General features: G+C 41.2%; 1 protein-coding gene across 2 annotated transcripts in view; it reads left to right on the forward strand.

Moving 5' to 3' along the window:
* The window catches only part of Rapgef5 (Rap guanine nucleotide exchange factor 5), a 226,458-nt gene that overhangs the window by 144,349 nt on the left and 62,676 nt on the right, over positions 1–19,433 (forward strand). For both annotated transcript variants that reach the window (XM_013070290.3, XM_021254134.2), the window contains 2 exons: positions 5,587–5,705; positions 6,154–6,242. In XM_013070290.3, coding sequence (XP_012925744.2) covers positions 5,587–5,705; positions 6,154–6,242 — 208 coding nt within the window. The remainder of the gene's footprint in view (positions 1–5,586; positions 5,706–6,153; positions 6,243–19,433) is intronic.

The following is a 19,433-nucleotide window of genomic DNA, read 5'->3' on the forward strand; positions in this document are numbered from 1 at the left end:
CCCTCCCCTTCCTAAATGCTGTCCTTACAGCCAGCTGTTTGTTGGAGTTCCTTGCCCCTCCCATCATCCCTTCAAGAGAGTGGAGACGGGAACTGTTTACGCAGACCTGGGGGCATGGAAGGTGTGCACATCAGAGCTCAGCACAGAGGACAGAGGCAAGCAAGAGCATAGTGCCCCTGGACGTCACCCCAGTCCCCCCCTTACCTTTCATGTCCTCTTTTCTCAAAGTTCCAGCTCCTGAGGTTGCTGCCACTTTTCCTGGGTCATCTGTCTGTTCTCCCACTTTCCACAGGAGCTTTACTGCCTGGATTCTGCATCACCGCCTTGAGCCCCATTCCTGGCCATCACCGATGGGAATGTACAGTGCATGACTCTTATCACCCTGACAAAGAAATGCTTTTCATCCTTCCCTCCATAACTACTGTCTCTATTATCAGTCCATACCAATGACAGGAAATACCCTCCAGGCAGTGACCACCAGGCACCCACCTGCAGATGAACAAGTTGGGTTTATTGCTTATTGCAGTGAAGGTCTGAAGACCTCACACTATAAGAACCCTGGGGCGACCCAGTTAGAACTTAGAACGGTCTTATGTGACTTGCATTTGCACTGGGTCACTTTGAGAAAGGCTGCAGGGAGCAGGCTTTGTTCTGGATTCAATGCTGTCAGGAATGATGTGGGTAACTATATGATGGAATAGCTTGCTAAGTTTTATCCCCCTGTAGAGAAGACAGACTATGGCAAAGCTATAGCTGTCATTGGCCAAAAAAAAGGAACAGTAGTTACTCATTTGATTTGGGCTTTTGGGTTTTTTGTGGTTTGGACAGTGTTCACATTTTGTTTTCAGATACCATGGCTGAGTGGCTGTTTTTGTCTGTATCATGACCTTGATTAGTGTTAATTTTCTGTGAGATCATTTGGCTGGAAGAGCCAGGCTGGCTCCCAGTTGTCAAGGTCTGAAAATATAGGGAAAAAAGCCACTCTGAAACCAAGAAAGAAGACATTTGTATATGTGCTGCCCAAGCAAGCACAAGAAAGAACACATTTGTAACCACATGCATAGGAGTTTTCCCCGCATACCAAACAAGCAATCAATCATTTCTTCAGGCGACACTAGCTCAGGTGTCATGCAGTTCAACTCAACTCTGATACTTTTTACCTGGAGATACAGTAGCATCAGGCCCCAAACTGAGGGCTCCAAGACTGCCCCCAACTTCTGATGCTAATCACAAGCTTCTGGTTTTCTTGACCTATTGACCGTAATCATGGTGTCTTAACCCCCTCCTTGGATTCAATTTGATTTCTGCAGGGGACAAGGAAACTCAAGGAAACATATTTACCAGGATCATTTAAAGGATATAAATGAACAGCCAGATGAAGAGATACACTGGATCTGGAAGAGCCTCAAGTACAAAAGCTTCCTTTCCTGTGGAGTTGGGTTATTCTACCTTCCTGACACGTGGATAAATTCTCATTCACCTTCCTGAAAGCCTCTGAACCCTGTCCTTCTGGGTCCGAGTTTTTATGGAGGCTTCATCCTGTAGGCAATGATTGATTAGGCCATAAGCGACCTACTCAACCTTCAGCCCCTTTCCTCTCCCTGGAGGTGGGGGCTGGGGTGTGTTCCCGTGGCAACCAGCCCCCCCATGCTGTGATTATTTAGGGACTTTCCCAAAGTCACCTCATTAGTATAAATGCTGGTTTAGTGGAAAGGGACTTGTTATAAATAACAAAAGATTATCTTTCACCTTTATAGCTCTGGAGCTATTCCAGGATTGCTTCGGGAACCCACAACAAAAGACCAAATACTGTACTTTAACAAAAGATACTCTTGGTGTGCTGGTCACTTTGAAATTATAAGAATAGTAGGAGCTGTAAGTCAGGAACCATGGACAAAATCCAAATCACAAGTATCACACAGGAGCCACTGTTGTCCTGTTGTTCTTAGTCTTCACCAGTGGAACTGATCTGCCTCAGATACCTACCTCCTTGAACAGATCCTGTGCCCTTACTCCATGCGGGGAAAAGTCCTTATTCCTTCCAGTTTCCGCAGTTCTTCATCCCCTTCCCCAGCCAGATGCCCTGTAGTCCCCAGCTGTCCTCCTGAATGGCCCTGGCCTCCCTCCTCTCCATTGCCTCCCTGTTGTGTCCTTGGCCAGTCCTTTATCCTTGGTGGGCCTCATCATTCACTGTTTTCCTCTAAGGCTCCTGAACACTTAAAGCAGAACGTCATAAAGCCATTAACATGTGTCTTCTTGCCTCAGCACTTCTCCCTCTACCTGCCTGCCTTCCCCAGAGACAGCTTCTTCAAGCTGACCCTTTCCTGCTTAATGGAATCCCCCAAGGGCCCTTCCTGTCTGTTTCTGTCTTCCTGGTTCGCTTGCACGTTAGCACTTCTCTTCCCATCTATTGACCTTACACTTACTAACTCTACAGGTTCAGGCGAGCCTTTTCCTTAGAGCCCTTAACATAGTGCTCTCCTGGTTCTCCTGCCCTTCAGAGTCTCAATAAATGGTTTCCCCCTGACCCTGATACTCCTTCTCTTTACCTTTCCCTTTAGTTTCTTCACTTAGATCCCTAATATTTGTACTTCCTTCTCTTTCCTGCTCCTCTTTATCTGGCCCATCAATTGCCCAAACTTGAAAAATGTGCACATTTGTCTCTATCTTTGACTGAGGCTCTGGTATGTGTTTTATTTCTAACTGCCTGCCGAACACAGCAGAACATTGTGCCAGTACTAAAGCATCAACTTCTGAGAAAAGATTCTTCAGTCTCACCATAGCCGTTCCTCTGTACATGCGTTTCCAGTTTATGGTATTCGCCGTCTCTCAGTCACTAGAGTCATCTTTGACAGCCAAATCCTATGGGTTCTACTTTTGCCTTGTCTCTTGAATGTGGCAACCTTTCATGGTTCTCACCGAACTATACTTGGGGTTTTGTGGAGCCTACAAACTTAATTAACAGAGCGGGGTACTTGTCTTACTTGTCCTTGCTTATCTGCTCAGCTGTGTATCTGACCCAAAGGAGGCCCTCACTATTGGCTGAGTGAATGTCAGTTAAGTGCTTCATGCTTTCCTTGTATTTCATGAATTGTAATTGCATGTATTTTCCAGCATTAGTCCTCTTAATCCTTTTTCTTGGCGGGGGGGGCGGCGGTGGTGGTAGTGGTACTGAGGTAGAACCCAGAGACATAGTGCCACTGAGCTACATCGCTAGTCCTTTTTATTTTTATTTTTCTCTGTTTTGAGACAGGGTCTTGTTAAGGAGCCCAGATGGAACTCAAACTTGTGAGCTTCCTACGTCAGCCTCCTTGAGTGCTAGGATTACAGTTGTACGCCCCTGCCCTTGGCTTAATACTTTCGTCCTTAACCACGAATAAAACACCATATGCAGAACTTCAACTAGGTACTTCTCTTTTTCAGGAAAAGAAATTAGTTAAGGGTGCATGGATCAGAAAATATTAATTTAACTTTCCTTCTTCCAAGCCAGATATAATATGTAGGGTTATTATGTTTTTGTGGCAGTTTTCCATAAGGTACATCTCCCTTCATTCATTGATTTTTCTGATTTTTCTGCTTTTTCTCTACTTTATTTGATACAGGTTTTCAAAATGGAACCTATTACAATGACATAAGATGCTATTGATAGTACATCAATCCGATCCGGCTCTTTCCCTGCCCATAGAGTATAGCTGCTGTGTGCAAAGCCATGTAATACATAGCAGTTACACAGACATTAGAGAAGCCCTTCCCATCCATATGTATGTGCGTGGCCCACAGAAGTTAATAATGCCATATATCATGTGTGCATTGAATGTAAAATGTACTTCAAAATGACAGCAGGCTCGTGTAAAATGAATATTGGCTTATGATTAGAGGAAACCAGGGAAAGATTTTTGTCCTTTCAAATAACAGTTATTTGGCTGTTTCCTGTGTGTCTCTATATTCCAGACCGTTATTCCTTTTTTTTAATTTTATTTTTGGTCAGTATAAGACCCTCTTCCTTTTTATTTCACTTCCATTACATGGATAACAAAAGAACTGCTCTGGAGAAATGAAAGATAGCAATTACACATTGGTATTCATGTTATGGGAGGCACGCTGCCATCCTCAGGGAGTTGAACAATGAATACCCGACATTAATTGCCACAGAAACTGTGCATCTGACCTTGGTGAAATGTAATACATCAGTTTTACATAGTAAAATTATTTGCCACTAAAAGATTAAAAGAGAATGATCATAAAATTAAATTGCATTTAGAATGACCAATATTGTTTGTTTTTAAGGAAATCTGAAAGGACTAAAATGAGTGGGTCACTGTATTTTCTTGGAATTCAGGACACCAGGAGTTGAAATCACAATCTTGTCACTGATTTGGCTGGCAATTAGGGCAAGAGCAGTGCCTTTCTATTCTTACGAAGAGTAAACACAATACATTGACATCCCTGGTTGGTCTGTAGAAGCAATTAATATAGCACGATGGATGTGGTACATTTTATCCACAAGGGCAGGGGTATCTTTCCTCTTTATATTTGTACCTAATTATGTGTAGACTTTTCTGTCAGTAGTAGAAAGAGAAACATGCTGAGAACCCTAGACACGGTGCTCTTTGAAAAGAGGCGACATTATTTTTAAGGCAAAGCCTACTTTGTTCAGCTTTTCTTGTTTTAACCTTTTTGCTCAAGTTGTTGGAAATACAAAAGTTAGATTTTCTTACATGCATCCTGCAGTTCTTTTTTCTGGCCTGCCTTGTGGTTCCCAGTCGTTGCACATTGGGAGACTTTCACACTAAATGCTCTGAAAGTGTTCATCACTGAGTGGGGTTCACACTGCTGGGTCAGCAGGGAGCACCCTCTGTGACTGAGCCATGTCAGCGGCCACCCTGGCTCTGGGCTGTGGAAGCTGTGTGTGCAGAAATGAATGATGGTTCAGCCTTCTCCTTTTTAAAAAGAGACCGAGGTGAAGAAAGCCAGTGCAGTCTTCCATGACATCCGAATTTCAGCCTAGATGAGATTCTAACTAGAGATCCATTTTTGCTTGTGTACTGGAAAAACAAGTACATGAAAAATTTGAAGACCATCTTAAATCTGGAAAAAACCGACCTGAGTGATTGAATGAGTAGTTTTTTGCCCACCTTTAAACGTAAAACAGTGCTTATTTACTTTAATGTTTAAATAATGTATGTTTCATATGATTTTCCAGTTTTAGTAGTGTTTAATAAACATTACCCAGGTAAGAGACTGTAGATGGTACACATGCAGTTAGTATGCTGTGTTTTTTGAAACTTTGAACTTTATATTCTCTAATTCAAATAGTTCAGGTAGTTTTAAAAATAAACTCTTTGAAGGTCAACTCTTCTTCACCTTTTTATCCTTCTATTTCTTTTAAAGTATTTATGGCTCTCTAATGCTTTATGTACTATACGATTAGAGAGATTCTTGGCCATGCTCCTAATTTATGCTGAACCTTTTTTTAAAAAAAATGATGCCATAAAGCAACCCTACAAAATGCAGCTTGAGTTGGCTCTTTTTTTAATTTTCTCTCCTTTTCCCTTTCCCATCCATCACCCACATGGCCAACTAAAGCAAGATGATGAAGTGACGACTCTTCAGGTTAAAGAGCAGGACCAGACCATCCTGGTGCTGAGGAAAGCGCAGGGCTGTGGCCCAGCCCCCGCAGCTGGGGGCGCGGAGAGCGATTGGAGGTGAGAGTTTCCCCTGCAGCCACCTAGGAAGCGCCTCTCCTTCCTCTGCCGCCTTCCCTTCTGCTCCATCTCACTGCTCCCTCTGCCTCCTCTACCCTCCCTCCCTCTCTTTTCTCTCCGCCTCTCCAGCTTTCTAACTGACTGCAGAGCTCCGAGCAGCCAGATGGACTCGGTTCCCAGTGAAAGCACGGGGATGGCGAGATGTTCTAGCATTTAGGGGATGCCTTTGTTAGTAACCGTTCACAATGGGCAGCTCCCGGCTGAGGGTCTTTGACCCTCATCTAGAGAGGAAAGATTCCGCGGTGCTCTCGGACCGAGAGCTGCCCCTGCCCACCTTCGATGTGCCTTATTTCAAATACATCGACGAGGAGGATGAGGACGATGAATGGAGCAGCCGCTCGCAGTCTTCCACCGAGGATGACTCAGTGGACTCTCTGCTCTCTGACAGATACGTGGTGGTATCCGGGACCCCGGAGAAGATCCTGGAGCACCTTTTGAATGACTTGCACCTGGAGGAAGTCCAGGACAAAGAAACAGGTACGGCGCGGGTGCCTCCTGCTTCCAGAATCACAGCTGCTGATGCCCTTGTCAGCACCTTCGGGCGAGGCTCCCGCTGTTCCCAAACGGGCTGGGGTGAAAGAGCATATGCTCTGTGCGCCTCCCCCTGTGCCTTGTGCTGTTCTCTTTAAATCTGGTAAATGGACACATGCAGCTCCTAAGCAGCTGCTTGGGAAGTAGCTGTGCAAAGAAAATGATAGGAAGGCAGATGTTCTTGTTTCTTTGGTCATTTTTACCAAATCTCACCCAAAGGCAATTGGCAAGAGACCAACATCCAGCAGCCCCTGTGCAGTGGAAAGAAATACAAGGGGAGGCAGCTAAGCTGGCATTCACCTGGTTTGTGGGACGTGCTGAGCTGGGGAGAGCAGCATCCCCGCGGGAAAAGTCAACAATTATTGCAACTACTCAGCAGCTACGCCAATTACTGCAGCTACTCAGGGGCTCACTCTTAGCAGCGAGTTCTGCCTTTTTCCAAGTGGTTTACAAACTGCTTGTTCAGAGCAAGCCCTGGAGTGCAGAATATGATACTCATAGCTTTCTAGACCAGAAAACTGTAATTCACTGAAGCCTTATTGATCATTCTTCTTGTCCTTTTGATTCAACCCATGTGCTTTGATTCAACCCATTTACTAAAATACCCATTTAGCTTTTTCATCCATGTACTTTTGCAAGCACAATTCCATTTACAAAATGACTTAGCCATAATTTCCTTTATCATAGAAGGGAAAGTATTTGCCTCTCTTAACCAGAATTTGTAATTTGTTCCAGCCTGGAGCAATTGTTCCAATGACTAGGCCTCTTATGGTAGTCTGTATTTTTGCAACTTGATCCCCTGACTAAAATGCACTTTTTGCTTCTACCTTGGCACCTGTGATACCCACATTTCCCAGTGTTGAGCTCAAAATTGATTGCATCAAGAAAAGGCAGCTGTAGCTTGTACTAGTACAGAGTAACTGCTTTGGCTTTTGCCATGTGGGAGGGATTGTGAAATAGCAGCTTAGGTGGCAGCAAGTTTCCTTGCCTCCCAGTAGTTTTTGTCTGAACATGACTGATGCTTCGATCTATATTAAATTATATAGGGTAATAAGAAAAACAATGACGTATGAATTATGTGAAAGGGTTAAAAACAAAAGTGCTAAGTGGATTCAATCATGTATCCTATATTAACATTATTGTTTGATTTTAAAATTCAAGTAAATACTTTATTGTGATTATAATTGGGGAAATCAGTAGATATTTATACACAAAAAATAAGCTTAAAGAGTTCCTGCTGGGTTGTTTTTGTGTGTCTGTAGATTAATATTTTGCACATTTGAGCACAGTTCCCGTGTTCTGCCTCATCAGACATGATCATCATGGAGCCGGGCGTCATTTCCCCTGTACAGACTGCCAGGCGGATTTGGACTAGAATATAGGCAAGTTGTCTCTCAGCAGGACACTTTAAATGTGGTAGAGGTTTGGAAGACCTGAATCCTCTCTGCTCCTTAATATCATAAGTATAAAAAGTATTTAATAATAATTTATTTTTTCCTTTTTAAAAAAATTGTCACCAGTTTGTGTCCCTTCCCCCTTCCCTTATTTTGAGGTTTTGTTTTGTTTTCTTTTGTTTTTGTGGTACTAAGGATGAAAACCAGGGCCTCATGCAAGCTAGTGAAGGGCTATATCACTGCTTCACCCCTAACCTGTTCTATTTACTTCTGAGAAAACAGCTCAAGTGCTCACCAGCAGACTCACTGCTTAACACCTGGAATGAGGATCTCCCTGGTATCTGCTGCTAATGCCAAGAGCTGCCTCCTGTTGGGATGTGCAGGCTGTCTAGTGACTTCATTCCTGCTTCTAAGTTATGCCAACCCTGGGGTCATGTATGTCACTTCAGCCCTGTGCATGCAAAGCAGTGAGGATCAGGACTCAGTGGTTTGACCCTCGTTGCCCCAACCTAAGTAGGGCCTGGGAAAGCCAGTGGGGTCAGTGTCACCTGATTCCTGTTCATTCCCTTAGATTCCTGTTCATTCCCTTAGTGTCTGGAGGGAAGACAAATGTGAAACTTCAAAGTTTTGTAGAGACATTTTAGAAAGCAAACAGTGGCAGAATTACATGAAAATGAAAAAGTTAGAGTAATTAATGTGCATAGTCAGGATCCCTAAGCAGCAAAGGATCCCTATCCTTTGTACCTCTTCTGAACTTCAAGCCTAGCCCTTGAAGAAAATACAACAGAAAAGCTGTCATGTGTTTTTTGTTGACAACATTTTTTTGAAACATAAAATAAATTTTGTATGCAAACTGAAGAAAAGCAGCTATTAGCATGTTCTAGTTTGAATACTAAATGAATTGGATATTTAAAGCAGTTGAGGCCCCTTGTCACTGACAGAGGTGAATTTTAGTTCTTTATCTTGGTCGAGTTGGCAACCCTCATTATCAGAGGGCTGTGTGTGCAAGAGCCTAATAGAGTCGCATAAACCATATGGAAGACAGATGGAGGAAAATGAGAAGGGGTTGCAATAAAAGTATACAGCAGCATTTTTATGTTCTTGAGCGCTCCTTTTAGTGAGATGGAGCCATATGGGGCCCAGAGGAGCCATATGGTAGCCCCAGCACATGGCCTTGGTGGCAGTGAGGAGGAAAGGGTACATAGGAAGAAATCAATGGTCCTGGAAGCTGGGATTAGCCTGTTCAGGATTCTTACTTCCTACATTCCTATACTCACCAGAAGCTGGGAAATACAGCCAACCAGAAGATGAATTTTCCCATCTCTTTCTTACAGAAGTCACTTGGTGGTGACAATGTGGATGCAGGACCCAGTGAAGGAGGATAAGTTGACATAATTACTAATTTATGTAACATGGAAGTGGAAAAAGTTTACTGAATTGAATGGAATAGGAAGGAGAATGTTAGTGCTTTGAGATAAAGCATTTATTTATGTTGGTAACTGAATCAAGAATGAAACGGGGAAAAAGTGGGGCTGGTGGCAGTGGAAAAAAAGAATGCAGCAAACAATTCAGCAGTTCATACCATATACTGTCACCAAGTCAAGCTAAGTTTAAAAGCAAAAATAATTTTAGGGATGCTTAAAAGCATACTACTAATGATTTTTCTAAGTGTTTTGATCTTGCACCATACTTTTTTTTTGGTGGTGGTAGTGGAACTGGGGATCTAACCTAGGAGTGGCCTACCACTGAGCTACATCCTCTTAAATAGAAGACTGGAGAGTGCAGATGAGGGGCAAGTTAATCAACCAAGCATCTTGGGTTTCCTGTGCTGCCAGCTTTGAAGTCTCCATAATCTATGATAATCTCCCTTTCTTTACTAAACTAATGGTATAACTCCCAATTAGCAAGCAGTAATGAAATTCATTGTAACCTAAATTTTTAAACATTTTTTTTCTTTTGTCCCATAGTTCTTCATTCTTGAAAATGGAAAAGACTAAGTCTGTAAATTGGAAACTTATTTGTGATCATGGCAAACAATTGAGGCAATTTTCAAAGATTTCCTCTTTTAAGGCTCACATACTGACTTGAAATATTCTGAAAGGGTAGAGAAAAATCAAGCAGCTTTTGCAGTTCAGTGTTTTATCTTTCACCTTCCCAGAAATAGGGCAGATGGCATTGGGTATTCCCAGCCCAGGAGAATTACAGGGAAGGCAAGAAGGAGGGGGAAAAAACCCCAAGAAGTTGTGAGTGGAGGAATTGGAGGATGGAGGAGGCAAAGGGGATCCCAGACCGCCCTGCCCTGCTCTGCTGTGGTCCCCAGTGGTCCTGTGCCTATTTCAACCTTTCTCCCCTGGAGAAACGAGGATGCTTGGCTTAGAGATGCTAAGGAAATGATTACTGTTTCAAAGTGTGTTGGGGGGCGGGCACTCTGAAAGATTGTATAAAGAACTACCTTGGTATTAATGTTTCCTTTTAAATCCGTGTTATGATGGCTTTACCTTAGGGAAAACACAAGAGAAAATATGCTATTTTCCATTTCCTTATCCCTATCTCCCAATTCCTTATTCATCTTTTTGAAGAAAATACATTTAGGATGACAGATTTCCGGAAAAAACAAGCAAGCACTGTGAACAGACTAGTGGGAGTAGGTAAAGCCTACTGTCAGTGCTTCTCATTAGGCCTGACCTAATTTCTTTAAGGTATAGCTGCTTTAAGAAAAAAACTTCATGAGGTTATCATTCTGTGTATTCTAATATGCCTCAGTAGAAATATCTGCACAGCCTTGATCATTTCGTGGGTGCCTTGGTGTGAGTGGTCAATGGAGTGTGATGGAAGAGGTGAGACCCTTCCTGTCCACACAGGCTACAGCTGTGAATATACCTGCTCCACAGTACGGGGCGCTCACTTGGCCAGCAGAGTCCAAAAGTTCTTGAGTATTTCTCTGATAGAAACCTGATAGAAACCTGGGACAGGCACCTTGTTTGCTGTTACCATTTTATCTTCACCTCTGCTAGCACTAAGCCCTTTACAAGGCTTGGAGATGTCATTTTTATGGAGAAAAATTGAGAATGCTTTTCTTCTGATCACTGGAAAGGTAGAACACAACTTAGGTGAAATCTTTCCATACTCACCTCGCCTTGTAGGATTTCTGGAATGGTGCCGGTGTCTCTGTTTCCAGGCTTCCTTTCCAGGGATGACATCCAGCCCAATGTCCGCTGGTCCCTGCCCTAAGGCCTCTAAAGCAGTGGTGGTGACACGTGTTATTTGTTTTTCTTTTAAGACAAGAGATGTTCATGTGTGAGTTCTTAATGCATGAAGCATGAGTTAACTCATGAGGTAAAACTTCAGTATTCAGGTTTAATTGCAGTGTTGGCACTTTGCGATGAATAAGTGGGTTTGGGGTTGCAGTTTGGGCATTCGTTGCTAAAAGGTTTGCCATCACGGCTGTAGAGCCTGAGATGTTTAAAATTCACTAACTGCACTGGTAGTCCTTGCTAGAAAGTAGTTTTGAAAAATGGACATAATCAGAGGGGACAGAGGTGGTGGACACATAGATGTTTGATTTCTCAGGTCTTTGACTGACAAATACATTGTTTGAAAACAAAACACATTTGGCTTTTTTAAAGGGTTCTGTTGCACCACCAAAATCCCTGGGTGGTCCTTGGCTCTCACAGATGAAAGGGCTTACTTCTGTCAGAAATAATGTTTTCAAGAAGGAGAAAATACACATAAGCACAGTATAAGAGGCCCTATAATGAGGGGTTTTTTTAAAGACTTGAGTCCGGTATACCAGCTTCATAATAAGCCAACCTGAGACCTCCGGCAGGTTATAAATGAGATGATCCTCGATGTGTCTTTCATCACTAAAACTATTTGCTTTAAAGGGCTCTATATTCTCTTTTTTTCCAAAATATATCACAGAAACATAAAATTCTGGCTCTGAGGAAAACCCTAGACACCCTCCAGAATCTTGTGGTCGTGTAGCCATTGCACAAGGATTTCGGGAATTAGCTTAAATCTTGTTACCTTAGCAGGCTGCTGCACCATCTCCAGTCTCATGGAGCAGTTAGAATGCTGCTGGGGTCTTAAGCTCGCTTGGAATCCAGCGCTCAGTGGCTTTATGTGGTGGTGATTTAAGTATGTTTGTATATAACCTTGTCCAGTGGGAAGCCTTTAAAGTTCCTTGGAGAAATTATGTTATAACATTTCCAAGAAACAGCTTTGATTTATCAGCTACTAGTAAAATCCATTTGCAGAGTTTTATTACTAAGTCATTTTGGGATATTCAGAAATAGTCTGTTCCAGAAAAAAGCTGCAATTTTCCCCAGTGATAAAATATGCCACATCATATCTGTTTTACTCGCTTTCCTTCTACAGTTTTTTAGCTTTTAACTTTACAGACTATTTCTGTAAAAATATATAATGTTGTATTTTTAATTATGCATTTATATATATGTGAAGGAATACCTTATAAAAATTTGATTTCTTCTTTATATAAACACCTTTGACTTATTACTGTGTAGGTATTAAATACTCAGGATACACTTAAAAACAAAATAGACAAATTCCTCGTCTTCATGGAGGCCTATCTTCTGGAGGACAGAATCAGACAATAAGCAGAATAGAAAATAGTACAAATTAAACAGCAGATGCTAAGTAGTCAGTATCATTATTATAGGCACTATATCCATGTGCCTTTAATAAGTAAGCTAGTAAATGTATTTGAAGTATTTTAAGAATTAACGTTAAACAAAGTCCAGAACCCCCCAAAAATAGGCTGTAAAGAAATAATAACAGGGGCTGGGGATTTAGCTCAGTAGTTTCGCCGCCTGCTGCGTAAGCGCAAGGACCCAAGTTCAATCCCCGGTACCAAAAAAAAAACAAAACAAAACAGAAATAATAACAATAATAAAGAAATTTGAAGTACATGTATTTACTGTGAAATGGTAAATAGCTGTTAAGCCCATAGAATCTGCTTCCATGGGAATGTTTCATAAGGATATTAACCTTTTATCATCTTTAACAGTGAAAATAGATTTCTCCAAGACAAATACCCGGACTAGGATGCCACTTGAGGTCTTTTTCAGCTTTATGAAACTGCCACTCTTAAATATTAGGTTAATTTTGTTTGCAATCAAACTAATAAAGAAAATGAAGAAAAGACTAAATTAGCACAAATTCTAGCTGCCCGCTGTGCCTTAGATGTAGATGACAAACCACTGTTCAGGAAGGATGTGTTTTTCTACAGAGAGCAAAGACCAGAACAGCTGTCCACAATGGCAGTGAAAGCCCCTAAAGTACTGTCAAGAGAGAACTACAAGAAAAAGTGCTCACATTAGAATATGGTTTCTGCTCTGCTCTATAATGTTTGTGCTGTGGTTTTTATTTGGTTTGTTTTGGTTTAGTTTTTTGCCAGTTCCCTTAGCTTCTCTCCTATAAGTAATGTGGAGAATGTAATGTATTTGTCAAACATGATTGAAGTGCTGGGAGACATAAATTCTTGTTGACAGAGTGATGAGATAATTAGAATTGTGTAGAAAGTTTCTTCTCAGTTGCCTCATTTATAGAAGCTGAGACATTAGACCACATTGTGTCTGAGGCCCTTCCAGACCAAAGAGACAGGGTTTAACAATTACTCGAGACAGCAATTCATTTATCCAGACCTTATCCTATTAGATGGATCTTTTTGCAGAATAATTGTCCCCATTTAATGGACTTAGATCCTGAGGTAGAAATCAATTAAATTGCTTCAGTGATTGAATGAACATTTGAATCTGAAAATGAACCCAGAAGTATTCTAGCTTCATCCCAAAGATCATTTTTGTTAGAGCCTGAAATCATGGATGAAAGGCAGAATTGAAATAAAAAGCTGCCACCCAATTCAAGCAATACACCCCAAGTGGGGTGCTTCACTGCTCACCATGAGTAATCTAATCTGCAGCACCAAGACCTGCTTCTTGGCTTCCAGCTGTGTGCAGGCTGGCCGCTAGGCAGCTAACTGCTTTCAAATGTTAAAAAAGGTGGAAAAGAGAGAGAGATCCTAGTTCCAGTTGATAGTGTATGAGACCACTCAAATGAGAAGTGCCTGAAAATCAGATTTTGTCTGTGGATTTTCATTTAAGGTGTTCATCTTCTAGGTTAATCTGTTCACTCCACCTTTGAACATGCGATGTTATATATGATAACAAGGGAATTGATGCTTTTACACTGGAGTAGATTGTGGGTTAATTAATATCCTTGTTGATAATGAAGCAAGGTGAAATGAAGTGCGACTGAGCCAAAGCATAAGATCATTAACACACTGCCTAATAATGGAGATGTGGAAGTTTTCATTACAACATAACCAATGGGAAAAGGGAGAGGTCTAATGGATAAGGATGTAATAAGTAGGCCTATAGCACTTTCAGGGAAACAGTGTCTATTTAGAGTGAGAATGGACCATTGGATTACTTTTGTGTGTGTGTGTGTGTACCAGGGATCGAACTCAGGACCTTATGCTTGCGAGGCAGGCGGTGTCACCACTGAGCTAAATCCCTGGCCCTGGAATACATTTTTTAAAACTGTGTCATTTTCATGTCTACTCCATATATGAGCTATCATTTTTAATTAGGATTTTAATTTTGTATTTATTTCTTTATTTTGGGATTTTTTTGAGACAAGGTCTCACTATGCAGTTCAGGCTGGCCTTGAACTCACTATGTAACCGAGGCTGGCCCTGAATTCACAGTGATCCTCCTGCCTCAGACCTGAGCGCTGGGATTACAGGCATGTGCTACCATGCCCGGCTTAGAGTTCTAATTTTGATATTACAAATTATTTCACATGAAAAGTTATAAAAAGTTGTATAGTTTTCCAATGAGATTAAATTTTTGAGTGCAATGTAGTTTATGCAGTGATTACCCAAAATTTGTAATGAGTTATGTAGAGGAATAAGCATATTCATTAAACTTAATTGCATGACTTTTTTTCAATAGTGGGGACTGAACCCAGGGCTCTCTCACTCAGCTATATCCACAGCTCCTCCCCCTTTTTATTTTAAAACAGTCTCTCTAAGTTGCCCAGACTGGGCTTAAATTTACAATCTTCCTGCCTCAGCCTCTCAGAGGGCTAGGATTATAAATGTGAACCACCACACAACTGTGTATGTATGCTTATTAATAAAGTAGAAAGTAAAACAGTAGTTAAAATTGTAAATTTAACAAAAGGGACATTACAGTTGGCTCACCAGATGTGGTTTTTGCTGTTAAAAGGTGACCGTTTTATAGTTGACTTTATAAAGGGAAAGTTCAAGTTAAGCCCAGAGCACACTAGAACACACTAAGTATTGTAAGGCTATAGGAAATTAAATTCAGAGGATCTGAAGATAAGAAACAGAAAATAGAACACGTAAGGGGAGAGAATTGCATTAGAAAAGAGATCCTTAGTTTACTGACTTTAATGATTGTGAAAAATATGAGCATCCCAAGAGTTTATAGATTCTTCTCCATGGTTCTGGGGAAGCTCTTGTCTTAGCCTAGAGCAGTGATGGCAAACCTTTTAGAGACCAAGCACGCAAACTGCAACCCAGAATCCACTTATTTATCACAAAGTGCCAACACTGCCATTAAACCTGAATACTGAGGTTTTAGTTTAGAAAAAACAACTCATACACTTGCCTCGCATGCCAACAGAGAGGGCTGTGTGTGTCCACTGCAGCACATGTGCCGTATGTTCGCCACCAGTCCTAGAGGCCAAAGGTGAACTAATCTGAAAGTTTCCTCTGCACTGTGTTCTAAATGAAATGCACATGTGAGTGCTTGTTTCTGTAAAGTTCATCCCAGAGGTGACCTCAACTCCTGACCCCTGGTTGCCCTGTGTAAACTGCAGCCAATATGGAAGATACAGAAATGTATGGACTTCTTGTATTCACATTTACCCATTTTATTTGCTTTAATTACATTTATTTGCTTCACTTGAGAGATTTTCCCTTCTCCCAAGCACTCAATTTAATACTTATCTTTTTAGATAGACTTCCATGGGGAATCTTAAGTTATTTCTTTTTTGTAGTTCAGTAAATTTCTAGTTTTCTGGAATGGCTGGAAAATGAATTATTACAAGTAAATATTCTGGCATACTGAGAGTTGCCATAAATATGTACATGAGTTGTCACTTTCAAGAGTCAAAATATATAATATTATAATCTATTTTCAAATACAAAGTCCAGTAGCCCTCTCTGGTAAGTGACAAAGCTCATGCGGAATTTTGAAGTTCTAATTATAGTCCTCAGTTTTGGTATTACAGTGTATGAATACAACATCGGCTTACATCTGTAGTCTGTGTGACATAAAATGAGGGTTGCTTCTGACTAGCAAATCCTTGTATAACTTGTTAATTTTTTAAATGAAAATAAATGATTCAAATACAGCTTAATTTTCTCCACATGTTCTGTCTGCCTTGAAATACCCTAAGAATGAAGGTGACTTCTATTTTTTTCTGTCAGTAGTTCTTTGAAAAAATAATCTCTGCAGCACAGTTTCTCAGTTAGGTTACTGCTAACTGGAGTTGTTCTTTTAAAAGGAAAATTGTGCTCTCAAATCTTTAAAATGTTTAACCATATTTTCCCAGTAGGTTTTGAGTCTGTTGGCAAACTTAATGTTTACTAATAACTAATACTAATATTTTAGTAGAAACACATGTGACTTTGCCAGTGTCCAGCTATATTTCCAGGAGCTCATTTCAATGTGTGATGTGAGTCAGGCCTTTCTGGAGCAGCAAATTGAAAAGCACAACAGATACTAAAATTCATGGACACAAAGTACTGTGGCAGCAGTGTGTTTGACAACCTAGTCTTTTTTTTTTTTTTTTTGGTATCAGGGATCAAACTCGGGTCCTTGCACTTGCGAGGCAGGAGGCAGAACCACTGAGCTAAATCCCTGGCCCCAACAACCTAGTAGTCTTAACACAACAATGTTTTCCTATAACACTAGCAACTGAAATTACAGTAATTGAAGGCTGGGAATATAGCTCGGTGGTAGAGTGGTTCCCTAGAATGGGTGAGGTCCAGGGTTTAATCCCAAGAACAGAGAGAGGGGAGGGGAAGGTTACTTGAAACTTTATGAGAATGTCAAATGTTAAAATCAGGCTGGGAGGGCCTGGGATTTAGCACGGTGGCTCCACGCCTCACAAGTGCAAGGAGCAAGCGCAAGGTGCCGAGTTCCATCCCCAGTACAAATCAATAAAAAATAAAAAATAGGGCCAGGGAGCAAGCGCAAGGTCCCGAGTTTGATCCCCAGTACCAAAAAAAGTTAAAATAACTCTTCCTCCCTCTCTCTCTTCCTCCCCTCCCTCTCCCTCCCTGTTCCCTCCTCCTCCCTTCCCTGTCCCGTTCCTCCCCTCCCTCTCTCCCTCCCTCTCTCTCCCTCCTCCATCCCCTTCCTCCTCTCCCCTTCTCTCTCTCACTGTCCCCCTCCATCCCCCATACCTTAGTGATATTGTGTCATCTTCCCAAACCACAGATGGATTTAAAGGGAGATTATTAGATGTCGTTGCTGAATTTTGAAATGTTTATGACATTTTCTTCAAGTAAAATTTAGCATTCTATCAGAAAATGGAGAGAGAAAAATGTGAATGTGTGTGTGCTTTCAGACACACACATAAATGTGAAGCAGGAATGTTAGCTGATGGCAGTTGGTGATTATAATCACTGCATGTTCATTTCCATGTTGCAATCAAATTACTCCTTCACTTAAAGGGTGTAAGTCACAGAATTGCTATAACTGACAAGCACATATTTAAAAGGAATAATCTTTGTGTGGGAGAATTTTTGCCTTTACTGTACCTGTATTGAGCTTTTCCTCATTTCCCTTTGCAGTCTCTCTCAATATAACCCTCCCCTCCCATTCCCCACTATCCTCATTTTCTGCCCCTGGGCTTCCTTACTGTACAATTGAAACCATTCTTTTCATTCTGTTTGCAGCTTTTTGTTTCCTACTTAAGGCTGCTACTAGACTGGCAATCCTTCCCCCAAATCTTAGAAGTAAATATGAAATAAGACATTATTAAATATGAGTGAACTGATAATATGGAAAACTAAACAAACGAAAGCCTAACTATGTTGTTATAATCTAGTGACAGAAACTAATTTCCAGAGCAGTTCCCTTTTCTGCTCCAGACTTGGTGGTCTTATCTGCACTTGGCGTAAAAAGATATTTGGTGAATCCTCTGAATCTTTTAAATGAGTCCTAGTTAGTGTGAACATGAAAAGCACAAGTTAAAATTGCCCGTCCCATGCCTGACTGATGTTTGTATTTAAATTCACAGTCTGAAAATGAGTATAGTTTTGGTGAATGGGGTGTGTAAGCTTATACTATTTTCCTTATTATATTTCTTTCAATGTGCTTTTAATATACATGAATTAAGAATTTAGATAGTACTTTGCACAAGTTAGGTTTTCCTCATAAATTTTCTTCTAGTCTTGTTTGGTATTTCCCTCTCTCCCTTCCTTCCTTCCTTTTATTTTCCTTTTTTCTCTTCTATTTTTGGAACTACTGATGATTGAATCATTGAACCCAGGGCCCTCACACTGAGCCACAACTCTTTTCATTTTTTAAATTTTCTATTTATTTCTTTATTTTTTGGTACGGGGAGGGGGCGGGATTGAACTCCTGTCCTTGCGCTTGCACAGCAGGCCGCGAAACCACTGAGCTAAATCCCCGGCCCACTCATTTTTTATTTCGAGACAGAGTCTTGCTAACTTGCTAAATTGCCCCAGCTGAGCTTGAAGTCAAAATTTTCCTGCCTCAGCCTCATAGAGTGCTTGGATTACAGGCATGCACCACCACTCCTGGCCATATCTTTCTTTCATGTAAAGGCTCATAGGTATCTTGAATCCAGTGTCATGCCATGTCCTTTGTGAAGGAAAAAAGGATGGGGGAGTAGCTCAGTAGCGGAGCGCATGCTTACTGGGCTCGAGCCCTGGGGTTAAATCCCCAGACCCTCCCCACCAAGCCTCCCCCAAAAAGAGCAAAGTATGATCTTTTTGTCCTAATTTGGATCTTCTCCCTGAGTTAGACATTAAAAATACTGTAGTAAATCTGAGTCCACAATTATGTATTTCAAATTATGTATCTTCAAAGAAGCATAAACATATTATGATTTACAGCATTTAAAAGGCCTGCCAACTGGTTTGAATTAGCTATTATAGGCATCTTAGGTCTTCATTCAGTTTGATCTGAAGTTGGAGGCACTGCAAGCCATTTTCAGTTTTTAGTGATGACTTTTGCAGATTGTTTTCAGTAAGCTCAGATTCTAATGCTGACTGGCATGCTGTGCACATTTAAGAGTGATGGCGGTTTACATGACTTGATAGTCTCCTGGGGGAGATGTCTGTTCTTTCAAAACAAAACCCAAAAACAGGGCCGGGGATTTAGCTCAGTGGTTCTGCCGCCTGCCTCCCAAGCACAAGGAAGGACCCAAGTTCTATCCCCAGTACCAAAAAAACCCCCAGAAACATGTAAGGCAAAGATGTCTTCAGCACATTCTAGAAATTCACAGTACTAAGGTCAGGATAAATTCACAATACATTGCTGTCCTTCTGTGTTCTTTTCCTGCTTTCAATAATTGAGAAACAGATTATATAGCTGATCATGTGCTTGAGCCTCTGAAGATTTTCAGTGTTAATGTATTGTGCTTAGGCCTGGCCACATATTGTAGAAAGACTGTAGTGGTAGTCTGTACATGACATAAATATATTTCTCTCCCAGGT

The sequence above is a fragment of the Heterocephalus glaber genome, unplaced genomic scaffold (genome assembly GCF_053883595.1).
Source record: "Heterocephalus glaber isolate CG9 unplaced genomic scaffold, H.glaber_assembly_v1.0 deba00000676, whole genome shotgun sequence".
Classification (NCBI taxonomy): domain Eukaryota; kingdom Metazoa; phylum Chordata; class Mammalia; order Rodentia; family Bathyergidae; genus Heterocephalus; species Heterocephalus glaber.